Source organism: Cyrtonyx montezumae, unplaced genomic scaffold (genome assembly GCF_038088225.1).
Source record: "Cyrtonyx montezumae isolate F1298 unplaced genomic scaffold, pur_monq_1.0 scaffold_8, whole genome shotgun sequence".
Classification (NCBI taxonomy): Eukaryota; Metazoa; Chordata; class Aves; order Galliformes; family Odontophoridae; genus Cyrtonyx; species Cyrtonyx montezumae.
Genome location: NW_027072089.1, coordinates 15,022,068 through 15,046,932, shown reverse-complemented (window position 1 = coordinate 15,046,932; position 24,865 = coordinate 15,022,068). Strand labels below are relative to the sequence as shown.

General features: G+C 31.2%; 1 protein-coding gene across 3 annotated transcripts in view; it reads right to left on the bottom strand.

Annotated features, from left to right (window-relative positions):
• Positions 1 to 24,865, bottom strand: part of CSMD3 (CUB and Sushi multiple domains 3) — a 512,136-nt gene that overhangs the window by 29,381 nt on the left and 457,890 nt on the right. For 2 of the 3 annotated variants that reach the window (XM_065752466.1, XM_065752469.1), the window contains 10 exons: positions 24,330 to 24,515; positions 22,788 to 22,982; positions 22,171 to 22,344; positions 14,640 to 14,813; positions 12,320 to 12,493; positions 10,103 to 10,288; positions 5,686 to 5,859; positions 3,623 to 3,805; positions 2,459 to 2,635; positions 799 to 978 (listed from right to left, as the gene is read on the bottom strand). In XM_065752466.1, the coding sequence (XP_065608538.1) occupies positions 799 to 978; positions 2,459 to 2,635; positions 3,623 to 3,805; positions 5,686 to 5,859; positions 10,103 to 10,288; positions 12,320 to 12,493; positions 14,640 to 14,813; positions 22,171 to 22,344; positions 22,788 to 22,982; positions 24,330 to 24,515 (1,803 nt within the window). The remainder of the gene's footprint in view (positions 1 to 798; positions 979 to 2,458; positions 2,636 to 3,622; positions 3,806 to 5,685; positions 5,860 to 10,102; positions 10,289 to 12,319; positions 12,494 to 14,639; positions 14,814 to 22,170; positions 22,345 to 22,787; positions 22,983 to 24,329; positions 24,516 to 24,865) is intronic. The other variant, XM_065752468.1, reaches the window with a different exon arrangement.

Sequence of the window (24,865 nt, the reverse complement as noted above, 5' to 3'; positions counted from 1 at the left end):
GAAAAAGAAAAAGAAAAAGAAAAAGAAAAAGAAAAAGAAAAAGAAAAAGAAAAAGAAAAAGAAAAAGAAAAAGAAGAAAGAAAAAGAAAAGGAAAAAGAAAAAGAAGAAAGAAGAAAAAAAGAAAAAGAAAAAGAAAAAGAAAAAGAAAAAGAAAAAGAAAAAGAAAAAGAAAAAGAAAAAGAAAAAGAAAAAGAAAAAGAAAAAGAAAAAGAAAAAGAAAAAGAAAAAGAAAAAGAAAAAGAAAAAGAAAAAGAAAAAGAAAAAGAAAAAGAAAAAGAAGAAAGAAAAAGAAAAGGAAAAAGAAAAAGAAGAAAGAAGAAAAAAAGAAAAAGAAAAAGAAAAAGAAAAAGAAAAAGAAAAAGAAAAAGAAAAAGAAAAAGAAAAAGAAAAAGAAAAAGAAAAAGAAAAAGAAAAAGAAAAAGAAAAAGAAAAAGAAAAAGAAAAAGAAAAAGAAAAAGAAAAAGATAAAAATAAAAAGAAAAGAAAAGAAAAGAAAAGAAAAAGAAAAAAAAGAAAAAAGAAAAAGAAAGAAAAAGAAAAAGAAGAAAGAGAAAAAGAAAAAGAAGAAAAAGAGAAACAAAAATAACAAAAACTGTCAACATACAGTGCTGGCTTCTAAAGCTTTTAAAACAGAAGAAAAGAACCAAGTGATGAAGTAATTCTCCTGCAGTCAATGAAAATATTTATAATAGTAGTAAGTTTTGATTTCTAAGAAAGTACTTGGCCGACCCCTTACAAAGAACAGTGGATGTTAATGACCTAGAAGAAATAGCTGACAATCAAAATAAATATTATACCTCTGCATATTGGGATTGATCCGCTCCATGTGCCGTTGCTAGTACAAGTGCGAATGGAGGAGCTATTTGATTCCATTGTATATCCAGGTTGGCACATGTAAGTAACATTTTGTCCAACCACATAATCATCACCGTATCTCATCCCATTTGCTGGAACTCCTGGATCTCCACAATTGATAACTGCAAGTTAATAATTGAAAAACAGATTTTAAAATTGAATGTGAAGTATTTATATATGAGTGGAATAAGATGGCAAAACTAGGGATTTATTAGGAAGAAATAAGAAGAGCAAAAGTATAAATCTCATCTTCATCAGCATTAGGTATGTCATCCAAATTAGCTGCCAAACACAATTTGAGCAGCTGTACAGTAATAACATTTTGGAGAAAATCAACACACCTGTTGCAAAGAAGAGTTAATGAACTATAGAATTTTGATCAGTAAAATGGTAAGATTATGAAATGAACAAAAGCAAGAAATAAACCATGCGTTCCTGCTGTCTTTTCATACCCCCTGTCACTTCAGAGTCTCATTATTAAAGATACAGGTATCTGTTGTCTAGTTTATTCTATTTGAACAACCTGAAAGCAAGCATAGCCTGGAAAATTTTACAACTATGTTCATAAACTGATAAGAATATTCAAGCAATTCATAAATATGGTACATGGGTTATTCCAAAACTGGGCCTAAAACATTTTAATGAGAGATTGTTTGTAAAACCTCGTTATTTCTAGTATAAAAAATTACTGTAATCAAAGTTTCTTCTTAGTTCTGATCAATTTGTTCTACGAGTTTTAGTTTCAGTTTTCAGAAAAAGAAATCATGAGAACCATAGTGCCAATGATCAAAATCTGCTATTTTCAGGAAAAAAATATATATATATGTATTTATAGTTTATACAACATACAGCACCCATGTTTATAACAGTCCATTTAAAAGAAAATTTGACAAATCCCTACAGCATCTTTATCACAGTTTCCTCAGCAGAAAACATCCTGGCTACTTCAAACTCTATGCCAAAGCTTGTCTAATAATTATGGTATCCTCTCTGATTCCTGATTCACTCTGATTCATTCCAAAATGCGAAAAGCTGTGGAGTATTCTGAACAAATCCCTTAATCTAAACAGTTGGTGAACTGAGAATCCAAGGTACATAGTATGCCTGCTCCACAGTTTACCATAGTTTGTGCAAATAGATTTTAATTAAGCCGCATGATTCAAATCTTCAAAAAACAAAATATTCCCAGACAGAACATCTACCTGCAGCTGTGGAATGGACTACAGAATATACACCATAATGTTAGCTAGGCTCATCTAAAGGCAGCTACTGCTGTTTAGATATACTACTAAATATAAACATAGTTAAAAATAGGAAGAATAGAAGTAAAATATGCAAATCAAGTAATTATACAGTAACCTCGACTGGTCTGTAGTCTATATATTTTGTTACACTATATACAACATTCAGTAAACCTAACATTCAGTAAATATATTCTTCATCTTTTCACAGCTCTACAGTTTTAGAGTATTCCATGTAGGAAATTATTTATGAAGTAGTGCAAGAAAAAGCTTTCATCTTATTTGCAGTCATCCTTTATAGTTTACCTCATTGTCTTTCAACAAAGCAAAAAACGAAGAGTGTACATTACACACGTCTTACTTGTGCAGTTTGGCAAGGATCCAGACCACGTTCCATTGGCAGTACATTGCCTTACAGATGATCCAGAAAGGATGTATCCCTCCATACACGAATAAATTACTGAATTAGAGAATGTAGTTCCATCAATACGAAAAAGTTTTCCATTAGCGGTTGTCCCTGGATTACCACACTGTACAGCTATAAAAGAAAATATTTAATATTTTTAAAATGTAGTTAGTTTAAATCATTCTTGAAATTATAATAATGTCAAAGGACAGTCCTGATGCCAGCAATGTTACGCTACAGAAATCTGTGCTGTCGTGCAGAAAAATAAAGGTTTCACCTCCTGCTGATAAAGCATGATGAACAGTAAATAGCTGTTTGCTTGAATTATTTGTTTTTACCTTTCAAGGTAACAGCCTAACAAAAACCATACACACAACAAAACAAAACAAAACAAGTTCGTAGCTTCTTTAGCTACAAAGAGAGTGTCTCAACTAAGAAAGTGCCTGGTTTACAGCTGTTATCTCTTACTTCTTATTTCTGTAACTAGATGAATAAAGTGTAGATGATTAACTACAAATATACTTTCAGAGCTCTCTAATGAAAATACACAGAGCTGAACTTTTCTAGAATGATTTACAACAAAGGAACTTGTTTTAGCATTTCACTTTCTATTTAATAATAATGTCAATAGTGTAAGTTAACACAACTTTTAAACTTATCATTTACTCCATAAAAATAAGTAACAAAATTCCAACATTGCAATTTCGCTAAAACTCAGCTCTGCCTCTGAAATTCAAATTTATGAAGGTCATTAAAGATCAGGTGATGAAAAAAAAAGAAAAGTTTTAGGAGTCTACTTTTTCTGTTTAATTTTTCAACTACATAACACATATAGCTGATGCTCAATCCAAAAACAAAACAAACAAAAAAAGAACCAAACAGTCCAGTAATTTCAAAATAGCGATAATAAAAATATATGTTTCTTTAATTAAAAGCAGTTTCTTGCTAGCTTTCAAATTTACCTTTTGATGTCAAGAACATTAAACTGAAACAACTTATTGGAAAAATTGTAACAGTCAGTATAAAACCATGTCAGAAAACAGACAATGTAAAATTTGATTTCTGATTAGCGTGTCTAACAAGATAGCTTGTAAAATTAGTGTATCTTTGGTGATCTACCTTTACATTCAGGTTGTCTTCCTGTCCAACTTCCATTTGCCATACATGTTCTTTCTTCTGAGCCATGGAGAATATATCCAATATCACAGCTGAAATGTACTGTGCTTTTAATTTTAAAATTATTTTCTTCCCTAGACCCATGTCCTGGGATACCTGGATCACCACAAGAACCAGCTGTATCACCTAGAATTTGAAATACAGAGGCTAGAATAAATATGAAATACAATGCTACAGCATTTAAAATATATTTGAACGTATTCAATTTATTAATAAACATATGTTTTTAGAAATAAAAATACACCTGAGTGGGGGAGTCCTCATAATTACAAGATTACTTGATTCACAAATCAAAGCTCTACTGATTTTATATGAACGCAGAACAGAACTTGTAATTATCTCAATGTTTCTTTTAGATTATATTAAACATCTGGTAACAGGATCATCAAACAAAAATTAAAAAAAAACAAAACAAATTAGAAAGCCAAAACCTTGGCCATGTAAATTACATTGTCATTTTATATAATGTCTATATAAACAGTTGGTGCTATAGTTTAAAGAATTTACAATTAGCATATTCAGTTCAGCAGCTAGCTGACTCTCAAAAATTTAAACTCTTTTCTGTTTTCTTTTATCATTACATGGTATGGATCAGTAAAGCACCCTGACATCCCTGTTTAGAAATTAATGGTAAAATTATAGTCTAAATGATGTGGAGTCAAATAACAGTATAAGTTTTCAGAATATCTAATGTAGGTATACTAACATCCCTTAGTTTGAAAATGGTCTGCTACATTTTCTTTTTTAATTCAAAATGCTCTAGTTCAAGATATTTCTGTTGCTGTGTTATGAGTCCTTCTGTTATGTTTTCCAGTCTTATTTTTTTAAACTACAAAGAATTTATTATTATACTATATTTGTAAAGTTTCTACAATAACAGATCGATTTTCAGCAAGTGACTTGCCATAATGCCTAAAATAATGTTATGAGGAAAAAAAAATAAATAAAATAGCATTTTGACAATTTGTTGTGCCAAGTAGAAATTAAATATTTCTCTTGTAAGTTTAATCATGCTCTTTTCTAATGCTGAATTGTTATTGGAAGTTATTACTCTTAATATTATGGAGGTTAACTGACAGGTTTTTTTTTATTTTTTGACTGAAAGTTACAGAAACAGCGTTTCTCAATGACTAATCACATCAGGAAGTAAGAGTGATATGATAGCATAGCAGAATATATTTTGATTACCTCATACAGAAATTTAACTCAATCTTTTTCATAGTCAAGTATGAGTAAGAACCATTCATGCGGCCTACTCGTGTAACGAAGTCTCACCTGGCATTAAATTTTCATTAAAAAGAAGGCTATTTTGTTATTTGTCAATTTAACTTAGTACAGAATGACTTTGGCTCTTATATTCTACATTGCTCTAAATTTCTGACTCTAGATGAAATGCTTGGGATGATGGAAAACTGAACACCAGAAAATATTAATGGGAAACCAAAACTCCTTCTAGATCTGCGTTGTGAAAAACAAAGTGTAATGTAACAGGAAATATTTAAGGATAATGTAAAAATAGTTGAGCACATTGTTTCTTCATCTAGCATTTTCTGCTTGAATTACACACCCATATATGAAAAGTTTAATAATGTTGTCAGCTGACAATTATCTATTATTTATAACTAATATAGTCATCAACCAAAAAAACACATCTTGAGTTCAGTGAGGGCTAACTTATTAAAATGATTAGATAGTTTTCTCTTAAAGTAAAGTACTCTAATCTGAATTATTTGTAGCCCTTAGGGCTTTTTATAAATATGTATAATTAAGACATGACAGAGGGTTCATAAAGTAATTATAATTAACTACTTTGGAAATTAACAAATAAATAAATAAAACATCATCTTGAAGATATGATTTTCTTGCTTGTTGAATTCTCACTTTGGGGGTTTTTATTTCTTTTTATTTCTAACATTTCAGTTTTATGTATGATTTTCCATATTTAAAATGGTTTTCTGTTAAAATCAGAAAATTTAATATCAAACTCATTAATTCAAAAATATTACCTGAGCAATGAGGAAGAGATCCACTCCACTGTCCATTCAGCTGACAAGTACGAGATGATTGCCCTAACAAAGAACGTCTACCTGTGCAAGTATAATGAACAGTAGAGCCAAATGTATATTTATCTCCAGATAGGACCGCGTTAGGAGGCACGCCAGGATGGCCACAGTCAATCACTACAATGCATAATTATTAGAGATAAAAAAAGGTTATTATCACTGATCAAACAGTTTGTAGTTACCATTTTCATAACTTCATACATAAATTTTGTAAAGACCTTCTTAGTGTTTCAGGGAGGTGAGCACTTTGCATGATAAATACAAAGTTTATAAGGATCAAAAACTGTGAAACAAATGCTTTTATATGTCTAAAAGGTATTTTAGATAAAGGTATTGATGCTGGAAGACATTCACAAAGCTGAGCTTCATGGCACAACACTCATATACAAGTATACAGTCATGCATGTACCTGTTAGAGAAAAATACAGTAAAACATTATCTGCCAATCCAGATGAACAAGATAATATCCAAACTTGAATCTCTCATTCACTGGTCCCTAATTTTTGTTCATGACATCTATTAGGCTTAGAAAGAAGGTAATTAAATTTTGCTATAAACCTTAGTTCAATGCTAATTCACAAGTTTTGGTTAATTAAGATATTCTACTGTATGGATAAAGTATTTGTGTACGTACTTTAACAATTTATTGCTTTAGTTTGTTCTTGTGTACAACCCATTGATGTTAACTGCGCAGAGACCTCAATGAATAGTAGGATATTCTTAGAAATTGTCACATCTCTATTATTTTTGCACTGGACAAATTTTGATTGTTAATTGCAAGTTATTTTCATACTGTCGTTAATTTTTAATAACCTAGTAATCTTACCATTTCATCAGTCTTCTATCTACTGCAAAGGTCTAAAACATTACAGCAAAGCTACCTTGCCAGCTAGCTACTCAGTGCGAATGAAGTAAAAGAAAAAAGGCCTTATGCATCATTATGACATCATTATGACATCATTATGACATAGACAATATATTTAATGGAAACAAATCTCTGAACTAAAAATAATTAACTAGTGTCTTTTAAGAGCATACAGAATAAACACCTTCATAAGCAAAATCAACATACAAAAATCTTAAGAATTCAGAGTAAATAGTAAATTTAAAGCAAGCTACATATGCCAAATTCTGAGAACAAGATGAAAATTCATGAGCCAAATTCACTCAATTTACAATTTGTTTTGTTTGTTTTTATTGTTGCTGTTTGTTTGTTTAAAATCAATACTCCATCATCTTCAATATCATAATATATTCAGCAGGTTTATATATATTTTTTAATCAGAAGCCTAATAAAGGTTGTGTATTTATTCAATTTCCTAGTACTTTAGATATTTCAGTTCCCTAGTACTTCAGACATATGCAACAGCATAATATAACATATTAAACCATGTATGATTCTGAATATTTTTCTAAAAATTATTTTCAGTCTGAGTACCTTACATTTATACATGTGCTGATTTGTTTTCAATGTCACAGTTTCTCAAGGATCCTACTTATATGGTGCAGAACCTTCTTGTTTCATGTACACAAAGGTTATAAGAATGTTTCATGTGACTGATTGACTAAGATTTCTAATTAGTCACCTCTATAATTTTTGTAGACTTGTAAAATGATGATACTAGTTTGATTACAAATCAAACACTCGCTGTTAGTATGTTATTTGTTTAATCATACATAAAATCTATTGTTATTTATGATTTTACAGAAGGAAAACTTAGAACATTATTTGTAAAAAGGCATATTTCTAATATAAGCTTCAGTGGACTGAAACTACTTCTCTTTTTGAGCAATCCTTACAAATGTTCATGGGTTTTTTTTGTTGTTGTTTGTTTGTTTTTCTAGTTATCTTTCTTTTTTCTCATTTGCTTCTGCCGTTTTCAGAGTAAAAGCTGTTACCACAGAGGAAACATTTATTTTGTATCAGTATCTTACAGTACGCATTTTGGGACTTTCCTGTACAAACTTTTCTGCTATATTTATATTTGTACCTTAAAGTCCTGGACTGCTAATAACTGATATAGAAAAAGAAATTCTGATAAAAAGATATAAAAAAAAATCTTTTAACAAATGTGAGACTTCAATGGATATTCCTTTCCCAGAAACAAAACAAAACAAAACAAAACAAAACAAAACAAAAGATAATACTGACCAAGGATATAACATTCTGTAAAAACAGAAAGAACTATAAATTCACATCCCTGTCTGGTCAAATGTGATTACGCATCAGTGAAGCTACAACATTATAAGTTTAAGTCCAATTCAATTTATAAATGTTATGTTTTTCTTGAGCAGTGAATTAAAAAGCATATCACAAGCTTTTATAATCTTCAGAGCTGTCAACAGTCTTGTCATTCTCTCTGATAGCTGGTAATGGCTGTACATGTCATATTATCAGGGAAGAAAAGACACAATAAGGTACTGTGATAGAATTATTGAGAGGAGGACAAAGACATCAGCAAAAAAAAACTGGTTTACATCATTTGGACTACAATCTTGGAAGACAGGAACTGTGTTTACATGGTAGCTTACAAATAAGATTAAAGTACATTTCTCAGAACTAAATTGAAAATATTCTACAGTCCAGGAAACAAATATGGTAACTGAAATTCTATAAGGTGTATTGTCAAATTACATCTTTCATTCTTAGTAGACTACAAATTTAAAGTACTTTTCTAGCAACATGTGACTTAATAGCACATGGCCCTTAAAGTCGTTAATTGAAAGGAAGAGTTGAAAAAGCATTATGGTCCAAGTCAACAGTTTCTTTCAGGACTCAGTAGTTAGAAGAGCAGAACATGTTGTATAACATCACATTTCAAAGGATCTGATTCACTTTACAGGTGAATAACTTTTCCTTTGTCACAGTGTGTCTCTTGTCTATTACTCTATTGGTATTTCAAAGGAAGATATGGTTTTCGAGTCTAGTTAAAGAGAGAATGAAATTCAGCTAGGTCAAAAAAATAATCCAACAGAGGTCAAAGGAAAACATTCAGCCAGCTTTCAACTTATTTTCCATTACCCTTATAGTGGAAAAAGCCAGCTAGCGAATGATTACCTTCCATAAGTTCAAAATGGAGCCAATTTGCAAAATACACTAGAAGTTAAAAGGGTCTTATAAAAATGTACAGTAGATGCATCAGACTAATTTTTAGTAAGGTTTATGATTATGACCATAAAATAACTTGGATATGCCTGGGTTACAATTCATCAGCCCCCTTATAGAAATTACACAAATAAATCTGATGATGCTCTTTCAGAATTCTATGTATTGGCACTTTCTCTGCCAGAGCTGAACTTAAAAAAGATTAAAATCCGAAGTAATAAAATATTTCTGACAATTCTAAATGAAGATTAAGGGAGAAAAATACAAAAATAGGAATTAAAAAATGTTTGCATCTTTACAAACAGGGTTTCTTTTTCTCTGGAGATATGTTACTATTAGTTAAGATTTGTATTTCTGAAACAGCAATGTTAAATGAAAAATTAATGTGAAACAGCTTATTTCTGAATTACAGTTAATCTACTTATCCTGTCCAAAATAGAAAAAAAAAATCCAGAACAAGAGATTTTAGAAGAGGAAATAAATATCAGATTTTTTTAATTATTAGTTTTTAATCATTGAAAACAGAAAAAAAAGGTAAATTTGAGAACCTAATACATTGTAAATGCCAGCCCATGACTCCTGAAGAAGGAAACTTTAACTGTTTTTCCTTTTATCTTAATGAAAAGGCTTTCAGCCTTTCTCAGTGAGAAAACTTGATCATAAAAGAAAACCTTGTATAAAGGTTTATGGAGAACCGAGCAAATCAACCATCCCAGTTAATTAAAAATTTGTGAAATGTCTGTGGCATTACAGTTAGAAAGTTCATGACAAACCAAACCAAAATCTTTGTGTCAATCCCTTTGCCTTCCTAATGGATACATCTGAAGGATTCTTCTGGTGGTCTTTTTGGTGTTTGACTATTGTATTTAGATAGTTTGATCTTGTTGTCCCAGAAGATGTCCAGAAAGTAATAGTGGCATAACCCAGTAGTTGACCCCTGTAGTTCTTCAGATTCAGTATGATTCAGATGAGTAATTATTTGGTCAATGGAGGTGTACTGATAAATTCAATGGATACATTTTTCTGAAGAATTCAGAGATTTTTGTGTTTTCCTTATTGCATTTCTCATGGTTTCCATGCTATTTACTGCATACAGTAACAATACAAGTGTTCTATTTCAGCTGCCAAAGAAAATTCTTGCACACACAAATATATATATTCTGACTACTTTTCTGATACTGATAAAAATGTTGTGTAAAATAATATCTAGCCCTGCTCACATTCTTAATAGAAGCATACACATTATCTACTTACTAATGCATTCAGGTAGAGGTTTGTCCCAGTGGCCATTTGGTTGACAAATTAAAACTGAAGAGCCAAATAAAAAATAACCAGGATTACAGTCATAAAATACCACTGTGCCATATGTGAAATTTCCATGTTCTATTTTACTCTCTCGTATGGAATTTGCAGGAATTCCAGGATCAGAACAATTCACCACTAAAAAGAGAAAAAGTACAGACATGAGTCTCATACAAATACATGTTACTAAAACAGTCTTCACATGGCCTCCTTTCCACTGAATGTGAAACTCAAAATGTTTCAAATGCGTTAATACCTTGAATTAATTATATAATTTTACAGAACTAGGAAGATGATATGAAACCAGCAGAGGCTAAAATCAGAGGAAATAAAAGGAAAGGATTATACACAATAAAATGACTCTTTAAAAATCTTTGCTGCTGTAAGTGACTGGACATATAAATATATTCAATTAATACCCTTTCTTTCACTGAAATTTTGCCCATAGTATGGAAGAGGTAGAGGGCTAAATGTGCCATTAGTCTAACCCACACAGCAATGCAAATGTAGTTATACGCCTATAGTAACAATTTGATGACTAATCACATCTTTGAGACAGATTGGTCAGATAGTAATGACAGCAGCGATGTTTCTGGTGGAAACAGGGAATTAGCCCAGAAAATACATATGAGCTCTGGGTAAACTTTGATGATGATTAAGATTTTATTCTTTTTTTGAATTCTTAATAACATTAGGTTTGATACATTTAAAAATATTAAAAAACTGATTTTCTTTTCACTGCATATGACAAGCATCATTAATGATGTACTACACAAAGTTGGTTCTCCTTAAAGTCTTTTCTAAAACCACTGGATGTATAAAATTTCAAAAAATTGCCTTATCAAATTATTTAGTCTCCAATCCATACATGCCAGTATCAGATCAGACAGTTTTGCACATTACTGTGCAACACCAAAACAACAAAGTGATTTATAGCAGTTAGACTTAAAATTAGATTTATTAGTTACCTTTAATCCACAATACATTTTTAGTATAGCAAATTAAAAACATAATAACCTCTCAACCACAGAGTAATCCTTGGAAAATCAAGTTCTGTCACTTAAGGCAAAATGATCAAAGGGAAATAGAGGACATTTAGTGAAAAACAATTTAGTAAAGAAAAACAACATATGAATACATAAAATAATTCAAAATTATAGAATCTGATTATGGTTTAAATTGGAAGAGACCTTAAGGATAATCTAGTCCAAACCGCTTCTTTCACTAGATATCTCAAACTCCACCCATCCTCACTTTGAACATTTCCAGAATACACAACTTCTCTGAGCAACCTCTTCCATTATTTTACCATATTCATCAAAAAATGGATTTTCTGTCTTCAACCTAAATCTACCCTCTTTCAGTTTAAAGTTGTTACCTCTTCTTCTACCTCTGTAAGGACTGGTAAAAAATTTTTTCTACCTTTCTTACAGAAAACATAACACAACTCTCTCTGTCTGTCTTTATATCTTCATGAAGGAGTTGCCTCAGCTCTTTGGTCATCCTTGTGGCTCCCCTCTGGACCAGCTCTGACCATTTGTGTTTTTCTTGTATTGGCGGCTCAAGAGCTGAATGCAGTACTCCAGACAGGGTCTCATGAGAGTGGAGTAGAGGTGGAGAACTAAATCCGTCAACTTGCTGGCCACACTTTTGATGAAGTCCAGAATATAATGAGCTTTCTCGGCCAAAAATAATTTACAGTGTATCAGGAAAGTACCCAAATGGATTATGATAATGAATGGAAAAAAAAAAAAGATTAAGCAGAACAGTCAGATACATGGAAATGAAATAGGAGAAAAAAAACACATATTTTCCTGTGTTATTTTAGAACTATATGTAGTTCTGGCTAATAATGTAGTGTATTATTTCAGGATTTTAAAAAGTTCGTTGTCATCTCTACATAATCTTGCTTAAGAAACTTGTAAAAATTATTTTACAAAATCACAAAGAACTACAGACACATGAGAAAGTTTCTGTGCAACAGCTGTCCTGATAAATTTCAGAATATAAAAGAGACCTAATTGAAAAAAAACAACATTATACGACTGTTAGTAACACTCATATTTGTTTAATTCACCTTTTGTCTTGATAGTGTCCCTTTACTTTCAGTTTATTTTTCAACCTTGATTTTCCAACTGAGTTTGAAATCTGTAAATGCTTGCTTCATACCTTTGCATATTGGAGGTGGGTGGCTCCATTGTCTATTAGCCTGACACTGAGCTTTTGTTGGTCCTTGCATAACATAACCAGTATTGCATGAGAATGTCACAACATCATTGAAGTTGAAACCATTTCCACTTGTTCTTCCATAAATGGGACTACCAGGGTGGCCACAGCTAACAGCTATCATAGCACAAAACAAAGGCAGAGCATGCTGTTATCAGATTTCATGATTTATAACTGTCACTATAATTTACACATAAGAGCATTTCAAAGTATTTTTAAAAGATACTGAGTGCTCTCCATGAACTATTTTATATCTGTCTAAACTGAAGGACTGACATATTTTAGTATTCATTTAAGTCAAAAATCAAGAAAAAATAAATCAAGTTTTGATCACTTTAGAAAGCATGTTATTCTTCTAAACAATTAGGTCTGAAACACATATATTTGTATTTTTTCCTTGTAGATTAGACTAATTGTAATAATGCTAGAAGAAACCAATTCATAGAATATAAATGAAATAATTTTTTAGCATCAACAAAGTGAAAATGGTCTTTGAAAACTATTACAAAATTCAGAAAAGTCACTGTATATGGTATGAATACAGGATAAATTTAGATTGAATTTTCTTTGTTCCATAGGTATTTTTGTCTTACTAGTATTATTACCTTTGTATTATTGGTATTATGTATTATCAGAAGCTTTTAATATGAGGTATTACATTTTTTCCAAAAAGAATAATTTGAATAGAGTACTAAACTATTAACATTTATAAAGCTGACAGGTAGAGATATTTATTAAGCCACACAGAAATGCTTCTCATTACACGGATAATAAAATTATTCTTGTGAAAACAGAAGTATGACATTTGCAAGTAAAAATATAGAAAATATAAAAAAAATGTGTCTACTATTCAAGCAAAATGTGTGGTAAATTTAAAATTAAAAAAGTCAAAATCAAAATTTAAATATTAAATCTCAAAAATTCAATTAAAACGTGGGGAAGTAATTAAATAAATGTGAGGCTGATTGTAACAGGCTTTTGCAAGCTTATTATTTTTTCAAAATCTCATGCCTTTTTCTGAAATGCTTTACTACACATTACCCTGTATTTGAGCAAATGAAGCACTAGAGCAGGTTGAACAGTGAGGTAATCCTTTCTTGTAGATCTTCAAAAGCCATCTGGGAATGGCTGTGGGCAACTTGCTCTATTTACCCCTGCTTGAACACTGAACCAAGTAATCTGGAGAGATCACTTCTAAATTTAATTAACCTTTCTGTGATTCTGTGAAACAGTTTTCAGCTGGATTGTGAAAAAATTTTGTTCACTTTCAGTTCTGCTACCAGACCGAGTTTTATTTTTTTTCAGTTCTAACATTGATATGAACTTTTTAATTTATAAATTCCGGATTAATGGAGTTGTTTCCTTTCCTCGAGAGTTATCTATAAAGAATAAATATAAATAATAAAGTAGAAATTTAAAAAGAAAAGAGAAAGAAATTTAGAAAGTTAGAAATTTAAAAAAATTAGAAAGAAATTTAGAAAGTTAGGGTAGTGTTAAGTATCTCTATGTAAAACAAAGAAAAAACAGTAAAGGTACTGAATTAACATCTTAATAATGAAGTTTTCTGCAAATAAAATGAAGATGGAAAAATAGAAAATTTGCAGGTGGACTAAAACATGTTCAGTACACTGATATTACTGAATCTGTATAATTGAATCATAGTTATAATGCACTTGAAAATCCTTTAAAAACTCTCAAATTTTCCTAAATGAAATATCCTGTTTTTCATTATATAATTGTTTTTAATTTCTTATGTTGACACACTTGTTACAAACAAGTTGCCTCGTTAACTAAGTAGAAAATTCCTGTCAAAAATTCCAAAAGCATGAACAGAAAACCTACTAGTAGTATATTTGTGAGAAGAAAAAACAAGTATGTGATTGTTGAAGAAAAATCTTAATAATTAGTGCTTACAGGGTAATTCAGGAGGTTCTAATTCAATAAGGACCGAAGACAAAGTAAATTAACATTAAATATTTCCAAAAGCCACTAAGGCACATAAAGCCAATTTCAAATTAAAGTACCCAAGTGCCTAAGCCCCATTGCTTTTTCATATTTACTTCTAAATAGAAGACATTTATTAGCAAAAAAATAAGAGACATTAAACTTCACCTGATAGAAAAGTCACAGATTTTTATGTAGTCATATACTTCTGAGAATCTGTTTTAAATCATTATTTTTCTAAGTTCAAAGATACACCTCATCTTGCCTGATAAAGACATTTCTGCAGTAGAAATCAATATGCATTGTCATGCTTACTTACGCACACAAGATGGAAGCTGCCCAGACCAGTTGTGATCCTGTTGACAAATTCGTACAGAAGAACCAATCAACCGAAAACCAGGACTGCACTGGTATACAACCGTGTCTCTATACCCATAATTTTCTCCAATTACTTGACCGTTGACTATAAGATCTGGAATACCACAGTGACCAGCTAGATTTTTCAAGGCAAATGATAAAAACAAAAATTGACAGTAAATATGCCAGAGAAGTTTTAAATATATCTCATAAATTACAACAAAGAAAACTTCAAGCAATCAAATGTTTATTCCTATTAACTTGGGGAAAAGTGCAGTATTACACCGTATAAATATAAATTGTTCTCATCACAAAAAATAAAACTGCATGTATCATTAATTTAGCATACTTCCAACGGAAATAAATGAATTCAGACAACTTAGTATAGAACTCTGCCTTTCTCACACATTGGTCTCAAAAGAAACCCGACCACTAATTTATCTGGGCTAAAGGTAATCACTGCAACAATATCTAGTTATCCTACAACTACATCCAAATATCCTGTCAAAAACCTATGTTTTCGCCTAGTCTTCAACCTTGTCCTTTTAATCCAGCGAGGTGGAGGAAGAAATTAAGCATGGGTCTTTATTTTTTACCATTTTTCCTCAATGAACATAAAAATAAATGCTACAATTCACCAATTAACTTGAAAAATGGAGATGATGTCACATGACAGAGAACTCAGAAATATACAACGAAGAAGCAAATAAGGAAAGCAAATATTGTTACAACTAGTACATAAGTTTAAGTGGAAAAAATATTGCTGGACACTCAAACTCCTTTGTTCCTTTTTTGTCCTGTAATTCTAAAGGAAAACAAACAAACAAACAGACAAAAAAACTAAAAAGAAAACAAACAAACAAACAAACAAAAAACCTAAAGCCATATGGTTGATAGTGAGAAAATAGAGTTAGTGACAAAGCAGGTTTTTCTTTCATTTTTACTTTGGAGCCTTAAAATGCTCTGGTGTTTTTTTCTATTTCTTTGAAGGTTAGATACTTCCTATAGAAAAAAAAAAAAACAACATTTACAGAGCTGAGATTTTCTTGCCTCTGGAAGCTTAAGTCTCACAGGGGATTTGTCTGACTAAGATATATATTCTAACAAGTAGATAAACAAACAACAACAAACCACCAGATGGATTTGGCACTATTGGTTTCATTTTTAAAACATCATCTGGCATGTTGGTGCAGCTTAGTATGTTTGCCAAATAAGGTGTACATGACTGTATACATATTTCCCGATTAGAGTACCTTTGAGAACATAAATGAAATTTGCACTCATTTACATATCTGAATAAATTCTTTCCATTATAGTAAAGGCAGGTACACTTTAATACTTTTTGAGAAATACTTTTATTTGTTTTATTTCCCACTCCTTTTATTTGTTTTATTTCCCACTCTGAAAATCTATAGATCTGATGTCCATCAAAAGAAATTAAGATATATTATTTAGATATATTATATTATTATATTATTTAGATATAGTATAGTAATTGCTATGACTACTACTCACAAAGCAACAAAAAATAAAAATAAAAATAAAAATAAAAATAAAAATAAAAATAAAAATAAAAATAAAAATAAAAATAAAAATAAAAATAAAAATAAAAATAAAAATAAAAATAAAAATAAAAATAAAAATAAAATAAATAAAATAAAAAGGGAAGGGAAGGGAAGGGAAAGGGAAAGGGAAAGGGAAAGGGAAAGGGAAAGGGAAAGGGAAAGGGAAAGGGAAAGGGAAAGGGAAAGGGAAAGGGAAAGGGAAAGGGAAAGGGAAAGGGAAAGGGAAAGGGAAAGGGAAAGGGAAAGGGAGGGAAGGGAAGGGAAGGGAAGGAAAAGGGGAAGGGGAAGGGGAAGGGGAAGGGAAGGGAAGGGAAGGGAAGGGAAGGGAAGGGAAGGGAAGGGAAGGGAAGGGAAGGGAAGGGAAGGGAAGGGAAGGGAAGGGAAGGGAAGGGAAGGGAAGGGAAGGGAAGGGAAGGGAAGGGAAGGGAAGGGAAGGGAAGGGAAGGGAAGGGAAGGGAAGGGAAGGGAAGGGAAGGGAAGGGAAGGGAAGGGAAGGGAAGGGAAGGGAAGGGGAAGGGAAGGGGAAGGGAAGGGAAAGGGGAAGGGGAAGGGGAAGGGAAAGGGGAAGGGAAAGGGGAAGGGAAGGGAAGGGAAGGGAAGGGAAGGGAAGGGAAGGGAAGGGAAGGGAAGGGAAGGGAAGGGAAGGGAAGGGAAGGGAAGGGAAGGGAAGGGAAGGGAAGGGAAGGGAAGGGAAGGGAAGGGAAGGGAAGGGAAGGGAAGGGAAGGGAAGGGAAGGGAAGGGAAGGGAAGGGAAGGGAAGGGAAGGGAAGAAAAGAAAAGAAAAGAAAAGAAAAGAAAAGAAAAGAAAAGAAAAGAAAAGAAAAGAAAAGAAAAGAAAAGAAAAGAAAAGAAAAGAAAAGAAAAGAAAAGAAAAGAAAAGAAAAGAAAAGAAAAGAAAAGAAAAGAAAAGAAAAGAAAAGAAAAGAAAAGAAAAGAAAAGAAAAGAAAAGAAAAGAAAAGAAAAGAAAAGAAAAGAAAAGAAAAAAGAAAAAAAAGAAAAGAGAAAACACTTAGATGTGGAAGAGTCATTATTACCCAATTTGCTTTGTATTGCATTGTACTGTTGTTTTTTTTTTCCTTCCAGATTCTATGAGGTATTAATTCAATTCAAGATATTAATTCATTTTTCTCATGAATGTTAGTAGAAATGTCCATGTTTGTAATTTTTTTCTTAAGATAATTGTTGAGAAAGGAATTCCAAAATGTTAACAAATTAAGCACATGCCTACAATTATTATTGCATATTCTAGTAGTTTTCATGAATCAATTCTGCTGGTTTTTGCTTTATGAGACTTCTATTTTAAACTCTTTTTTCATTTTAATAACATTTTGAAACAAATGTCATACAATGCAATGCAATACCTAAATTATTCCTCCTAAATGCATTCAAGTTCTAAAACCATTCAGGAGATAAGCTTTGCAAGTGGATTGTTTTCACTGGGGACTGAATGCAAGTACTGCAATCTGAGTATCAAACTGAGAAAGCGCTCTGTAAACATGAACTAAATCTGCCAGAAAAAAAAAAAAAAAAAAAAAAGCAGAAGTAAAATGATGAGGAATTAGAAAGCAAAGGATTTCTGCGTGTGCTGCTAGAAGAAAAAAGGTTTAAAATCAGAACAACTATTGTTTCCTGTTTTTCTTGTGTGCCAGGAAATTTATTTTGCAAATAGATGAAAAAACATTTAAGACTTAATAATTCCATTTTAATTTCTACTCTTTTTTTTGCACAGCCAATAAGACACGGAATATTGACTTATCATGGATGAAAGATTAATAGCAATATTATTATTCAAGAGATCTTTTTTTTTTTTTTTTAATTCCCAAATTAATATTTTGGTTTTAAGAGCAATTACAAGCAGATGATACAACACGAATACAACTCTTGCAAGGCTATTAGAACATGAAAAAAATAATATAAGATTTATGAAGAAAATATAGAGGGAGTAGGTCAAGCAGTATTATACTTCTAATCTGTGTTTAAGAGAATCAGTCAGTAAGAAACATACAAAATGTTCTTATATACATGCAAACACATAAGAATACAGCATTTACTTCACTGCAGTAAGAACTAGGTTATAGAGAAAAGAAATGCGGGAATAAGATAAGCAAGTGTTAAGGAAAATCTCCATCCAAGAATTAGGTTATGATGATTATTATTACTGAAAAAAAAATTCTAACATCTTAGTTATTACTAAGTTGACTTCACACTACTAGGATTCTAGAATGGTCCTATTGTCAGTTTAGCCCTGTTGATTTTCAGTTTCTTTACATCAGTTCATGTGACTGGGTGCATTCCCATATTGCTATGAAACAGCTATGAATGGCCTATACAGCAGGTATGAATCTAATTGAGGGCTCTAGATCATATTGCAACCTGTAGGTTAAAATACTGAATCAGAAAACATTATTTTTATGTGCAGTCAATGGATGAATTATAAAGAAAAACATTCAGTGGGAATGTTTTACTTAGTAGAGGATATTAGGGGAAATAAGGTCTACAACATTGTCAGTTTCTATTCCAGGACAGCTTTTGAAAAACAATTATAGAGAAATACCAATAACTAAGAGAAGAAACAGTGCAAAAATTTCAATGAAGGATTTTTATAACATTTGAACACCTAATAAAATACCTAGTGTGACATGAAATCCAGCTCCACCAGTGGAGAATGAGCTTAATGTCAGAACCTTTGAAATCTCAGCTGTAAAACATGTTTATTATCAGCAGTGAAGCTTACTCTCTGAGATGCAAAAGAAAGAATAACAGTAACACAGAATATTTAGATTGAATAGCAAAATACCGTACCTATACTTAATTTACCCATAAATATATTCAAACCTCAATGTAATAAAAGAAGAAATTTACATATCAATATGTTCTTGGAAAAAGAGATACAGGATATTATTTAACTGCAAAGCTAGCCCATTTTTTTTCTCTTGCAGTTTTCACAAGGATATATTTCTTTAATATTTTCCTGATTACAAACAAAATCCTTAAAAAATCATAATATTGAAGTGTTATGATGTTGCTATGAAGTGTTAACTTGCATGTAAGAGAAGAAAGGTATTCTCAATACCACTGTATGGAGTGAACGAACTAATGCTGATATTTAATGTACTCTCTAATAGAAGAATTTTTTTTTTTCCTGCAACCTTTCTCAGTCTATTAAAAATCTAGTATTAGAAGTGTATACAAAACACACTTCCACTTTTATTATTGATCAAATATATTCCACTTAAGTATTTAAATTCAGATACATACTTAACATTTCATAAAGACATGTTAAATCTCCAAGCAAAACTTAATAACAACACCAAAACTAACAATAAGCTTACATCAGATCTCTTGTAGGTTGGCTAGTTGATTGAAAGAGAAATAGCTAATAGTAGCTAATAAAATCCAAGTATTACTTTATTTTTCAGCAAGTAAAAATACTAAACTCTCAGATAAAAGCTATAAAACGTTTTTTGCTATTCAATCTAAATACGGTACGGTATTTTGCTATTCAATCTAAATATTCTGTGTTACTGTTATTCTTACTTTTGCATGTCTATGAGGAGAAAAAAAAGTTTTAGAAGTAGAAAAAGAAATTCTATTTTTTTCCTATTTTTATTCAGTGTTTGAAAACAAATACAAGAATGTAACCAAACTTTGCACAGAAATAGTATTTTTCAGATCATATCAATACATGCTCTGTAGATCTTCCTTCTGTATTTTATCTCCTTTGTCCCACATCCCACTACACAGTGTTCCCTAGGCCAGATGACTTTTTCCCTTATTTCTTGATGCCTACCTAAGAATTCTACATCTCCTTTGTTGCTTTACTTTCATTTCCCGCACTTTCCAAAAGCATTCTTTCTCAACCTTCCTAAACAAACAAATCTGTCTTCTCATTTCTAATCAGCTGAAAGCATCCCTTTTGTCTCATATTACTTACAAGAACTGAACAGAAGTTGAGGCTGTCCAAAAACCTCATTCCTGCACAGTGATGTAAATCAAGTGTTGATGCAAGAGCAATTGTTTGCTGTTATTGTCTTACTTTTATAATTTTTTTCTGTCCTAGCACTTATTTCTAAAAGCTATATATGTTTTTGGTTTTTTGGTTTTTTATTTTTTTTATGCATACTGTATTTTACATATACTATATTCAATTTCTGAAGTTAAAATTTCTATCCATCCTTTCTTCAACAATACACCATAATCAAGATGTTGAATATATACTTACCACAGTCACACTAAGATGATGCATTAGGTAACTTTTAGATTATTTTTTTTCCTTTCTAGTCATATTATTTTTAATTCATTTTCTAAACTACTTATGTTATTGGACACTAGACTATATAAACTTAAGGAGAATGTTTATTTGCTGAGAAGTATAAAAATATGTTTAATCTAAAAATTGAGTCTTGATTTAAAGTCTATGCAATATATTAATATTAAGCTTATATTAGATTCTAATATTTTAAAATTAAGCTTATATTAGATTCCAGAGGCAATTGTCAGAGGAAATAAAATCATTTTAATTTAAGCATCACTTGCTGTAAAGGTATTTTGGTAAATTCTTAAAAATGTGTATTTTCCCTAAATGCTGTTCACAAATAGAATAGAATTTGGCATTTTTTAGATTGTTTTTTTTTCTGCTCTATTTTTTTTTATATATTTTTGCAATCATGAATAGCTGTAAACATTGCGTATAAACTCTTAAGTATGAAAAAACGATCGGAACATTTTGGCTACACATGTATTATGGTGCCCAAAACTGCAAGATTTAAAACAGTATTGAATTTTCTCACAATTTAAAAGATAAAGAAAATCAAACACAAATAGCTTCTTCCCTCCCCCTCCCCTCCCCCCCTGTAGTAAATGGTTTTCACAGTAAAAGGGAAACATAAGAACTTCCTGTTCCCTTCAGCTATTTGTCAGGAAATCTTCCAGCTTCAGACTTGCAGCTTGATCACACTTTTGCTCATTCATGAGTAATTCAGATTAATCTTAAGTGAGGATTTATACCAAATAAAGCTGAATTACCAAAAGAAAACTACTTGGGGTGAAGAGCAGTCTAAAAGGGTTACAGCAGCCTGCACAAAGAACAATCTGCAGTAAACATTAATGTGAACATTATTTCAGATTCTTCTATATTCACTGATGTTCCTTTATATTTTCATGCTTCTATGACTTTAATATTACCTTCTAAAATCAGGACACAATCATCACTTTGGTTTCCACTAAAACTGAACTTATTTGCAAATAACATTAAAATCATTGCCTTTACAGTTATAAATCAAATAATATTAATTATTAATACATAATTAAAACAAAATGTTAAAGTATTAAAATGAAATACTGCAATTGATACATTGTTTATATGTTCATGAACAACTTAGGGTCTGGTGTCTGAGTATTTTAAATAATAGGAGATGCCTTAAACAACTGTAGCCAAAAGGTTTTCAAATTCTATACATCATACCTGGAGAGTGATTTTCTGTCAGAAATAAGGCTGAAGAGCTCCTATCTGCATTTCCATTTGCATTTATATTAGGTTATAACTTTTGCAATTGTCCAGATTAATTCTATAACATATTCACTAAGTTCAGGTCTACTATGCAGTTATTTTAGTTAATGATAAATATTAGAGCTGACAGATGTGAAATACATCAGGTATGGACAGATCTCTTATAAAGCCATATGCAATAGTCCAATGGCACAGGCTTTGCTTGTTTGGCAGATAGTGAAAAGGGGATTTGATTTGTTGAAAGTTTAGCACAGTTATCCTTTAAAAAGGAAAACTGCAACACAAATTTTTAAAACGCAGAACTCTTTTAGTGTCTAAACTTGGAAGGCTAACAGAAAGAGATAAATTGACTAACTTTACTTACTTCTGTCTGCTGCAGAGAAAGAAAATAGGCATGCCATAGCAGTTTTATCCATACCTAAACATCTGGTCTCAATTCCACTCCAGAGTCCAGAGGACAGACATTCCCTCACGGCAGAACCAACAAGCATGTATCCTGAGTCACAAGTAAATATAGCTGTAGATCCATATGTGATTTGTGTTCCAATCTTATTTCCATTTGGAGGTGTAGGAAGTTCTCCACAAGAAATAACTTTATAAAAGTGAAAGAGAACAGAATTGTGTATCTGTATATCACAAAGATGCATACAATAATATGTAATTCTATGATTCTATTTAATACTTATCAAACAGCTAAATAAATGTTGCAGCCTGAAGTATTATCTGTTATGTATCTTTGTATAATAAGATTATTATTTTCCTCCCAAATAAAACTGTAGAATTGAAAATAATAATAAAAAATAAAAATTGTCTCTATAAAATAAAAAAAAAAACAACAACAAATAACAAGCAACAACAAACACTGGAACATTATTAATTAACTGCTATTGAATTATGTTCATTAAAAGGTTAGAGATAGGGAAAACTTTTCTAATTAAGTTCTCTCAGTGTCAAATTTGTTAATTACCAACTTTATCAAGTAAAACATTTTTATCTGCAGAATACACTGCAAATACAGATGTAACATTTACTCACTTTGGCAGTAAGGTCTCTCATTTCTCCAGCTCCAGGTGCCATTAGCAAGACACTCAATAGATGCTGGTCCCAAGCCATAATACCCTGGATCGCAGCTGAAAACTACTTTTGTTTTATACTCATAATGTGAGCCATTCACTATTTTCCATCTTCCATGCTCCAGTGTAAAAGAATTGATGCTTGGACATGTAACAACTTCCAAATAACAAAAACACATATTTATTTGTGGTTTAGAACAGGCAAATTATAAAAATTTGTTGTTATTAGTTTATAAATAAATTTAATCACGGTGACATAATCATTGAAGAATAAGGCTGTATTTAAAATTCCCTGTGGTTAGCAGAAAACAATTCTCTCATTTAATTATTGATGACCGATGGCTTAGACAGAGCAGTGATTAGTATATGCTGGGCTATATAATTGGTGTAGATAAAATCTAAGCCATAAATGAATTCATTATAGATTTATAGTCAGGAAATTGCTGTAACTCTTTACATCAGATATCAGAACCTTTATTAAAATATCTAGTAAATTTAAATCCAGGAATTAATTTTTTAGACAAGAATTATATGAGACCTTTAAGTCTTGAACTATTTGCAGAGTAGTGACATATTAAATAATATCAATATACAGAAGGGGATTTAAGCAGCAAAACGTCTTTATCTCATGTCCTAATTCTACGTATACATCCTCCAAAAACAAGCAAAAACATTCCTCTACAAACATAATCTAACAGAATAGAGTTAGTGAGTATAACAGTTTTCTCTCAGTTGAAAGAAAATGGCACAGAGTAATATCTTTGCTGGATATTGCTTTCTTTCTCTCTGTTAACTTTGTTTCTCTAGGCAGATGAAAAGGCATGAGGTAATGTCTTTACAAGAACAAGACAAAAAAGAAAAAGGGAAAGCCCTTAAAAATTATTCTAGAGTGTGTTTTCCTTCCATTTCCAAAGTTTATTGAGTGAAATAATCTCAATTTGCATTAGACATTTTTGTATTTCTTATCAGTCTTACAGTCACATGGATTTTCATACCCACTTTGAAGTTAATCATTTATTGGAACTAAGCAGGCATATTCTCTTCAGTGATGTTTTCCAGAATTTAGATAGTGTAGGATCATAATGATGGACAAGATATAAATAATCAACAGTAGTTTCAAAGAAGTATTCCAGAATATCAGATACTTTGGAATTCTGGATAAAAAATAGCATTTGTGAACAGCATAAAAATGGTTTAGCTCTTATTGTAGAGCTGACTTTACCATAAACCACTGCAAATGCTGACTTTGATTCATCAGAAAATAATCAGCCTGAATATGTTCAGTAATCTGTAGTGTATTTATTCCACTGTCCTAGAATGTTTCAGATATATATCAGACATTCTCAGATATATATTTCAAATATACACTTCACAATAATTTAATACTAGCGATTACATATAAAATATCCTGAAAGCTGAAATTTTAAGTGATATTTTCTACTTTTGATAAATAAACAAAGCATACAGCAATATTCTTAGTAGATTATTTCTGCATGTTACTTACCTACACACCGAGGTGTTTTATTGTGATTGCTCCAGGTACCATCTGGCTGGCAGGCTGCAGTAGTAAGTTCCTTTGAAGACAGTCTGTACCCATCATTGCAAAAGTAAGTAACGTGGGTGCCCACTAAGTAATCTGTAGTTAATATCCCACCATTTACTGGAGCTTTAGGAATTCCACAAGATATTGCTGATTAAAGAGAAAGGTATAGTCACTGTATCTGTTCTTCACTATAAGCTTCTTCTCTCAAAGGCTTTATGTACTGTAACGTCAATAATCATAAATTTATTCAAATGACTTTTTAACTCATTAATGTGAATTTTAAGTCTACAAACAATATCCTTTAAAATTTTAGGGAATGAAATCTCAGAAAATTTTTGTCTACTGATAAAAAATAAAGTTAAAAAAATAAAATCAGAAGGTTAATAACCCTGCAGCTATTCGTTCAAAATGCAGAAGATAATTGAAGAAGATGGAATAGACAATATCTGTGAAAGTATGACCAGCATGGCTGAATGAATCAAGTACCAGACTGAGGC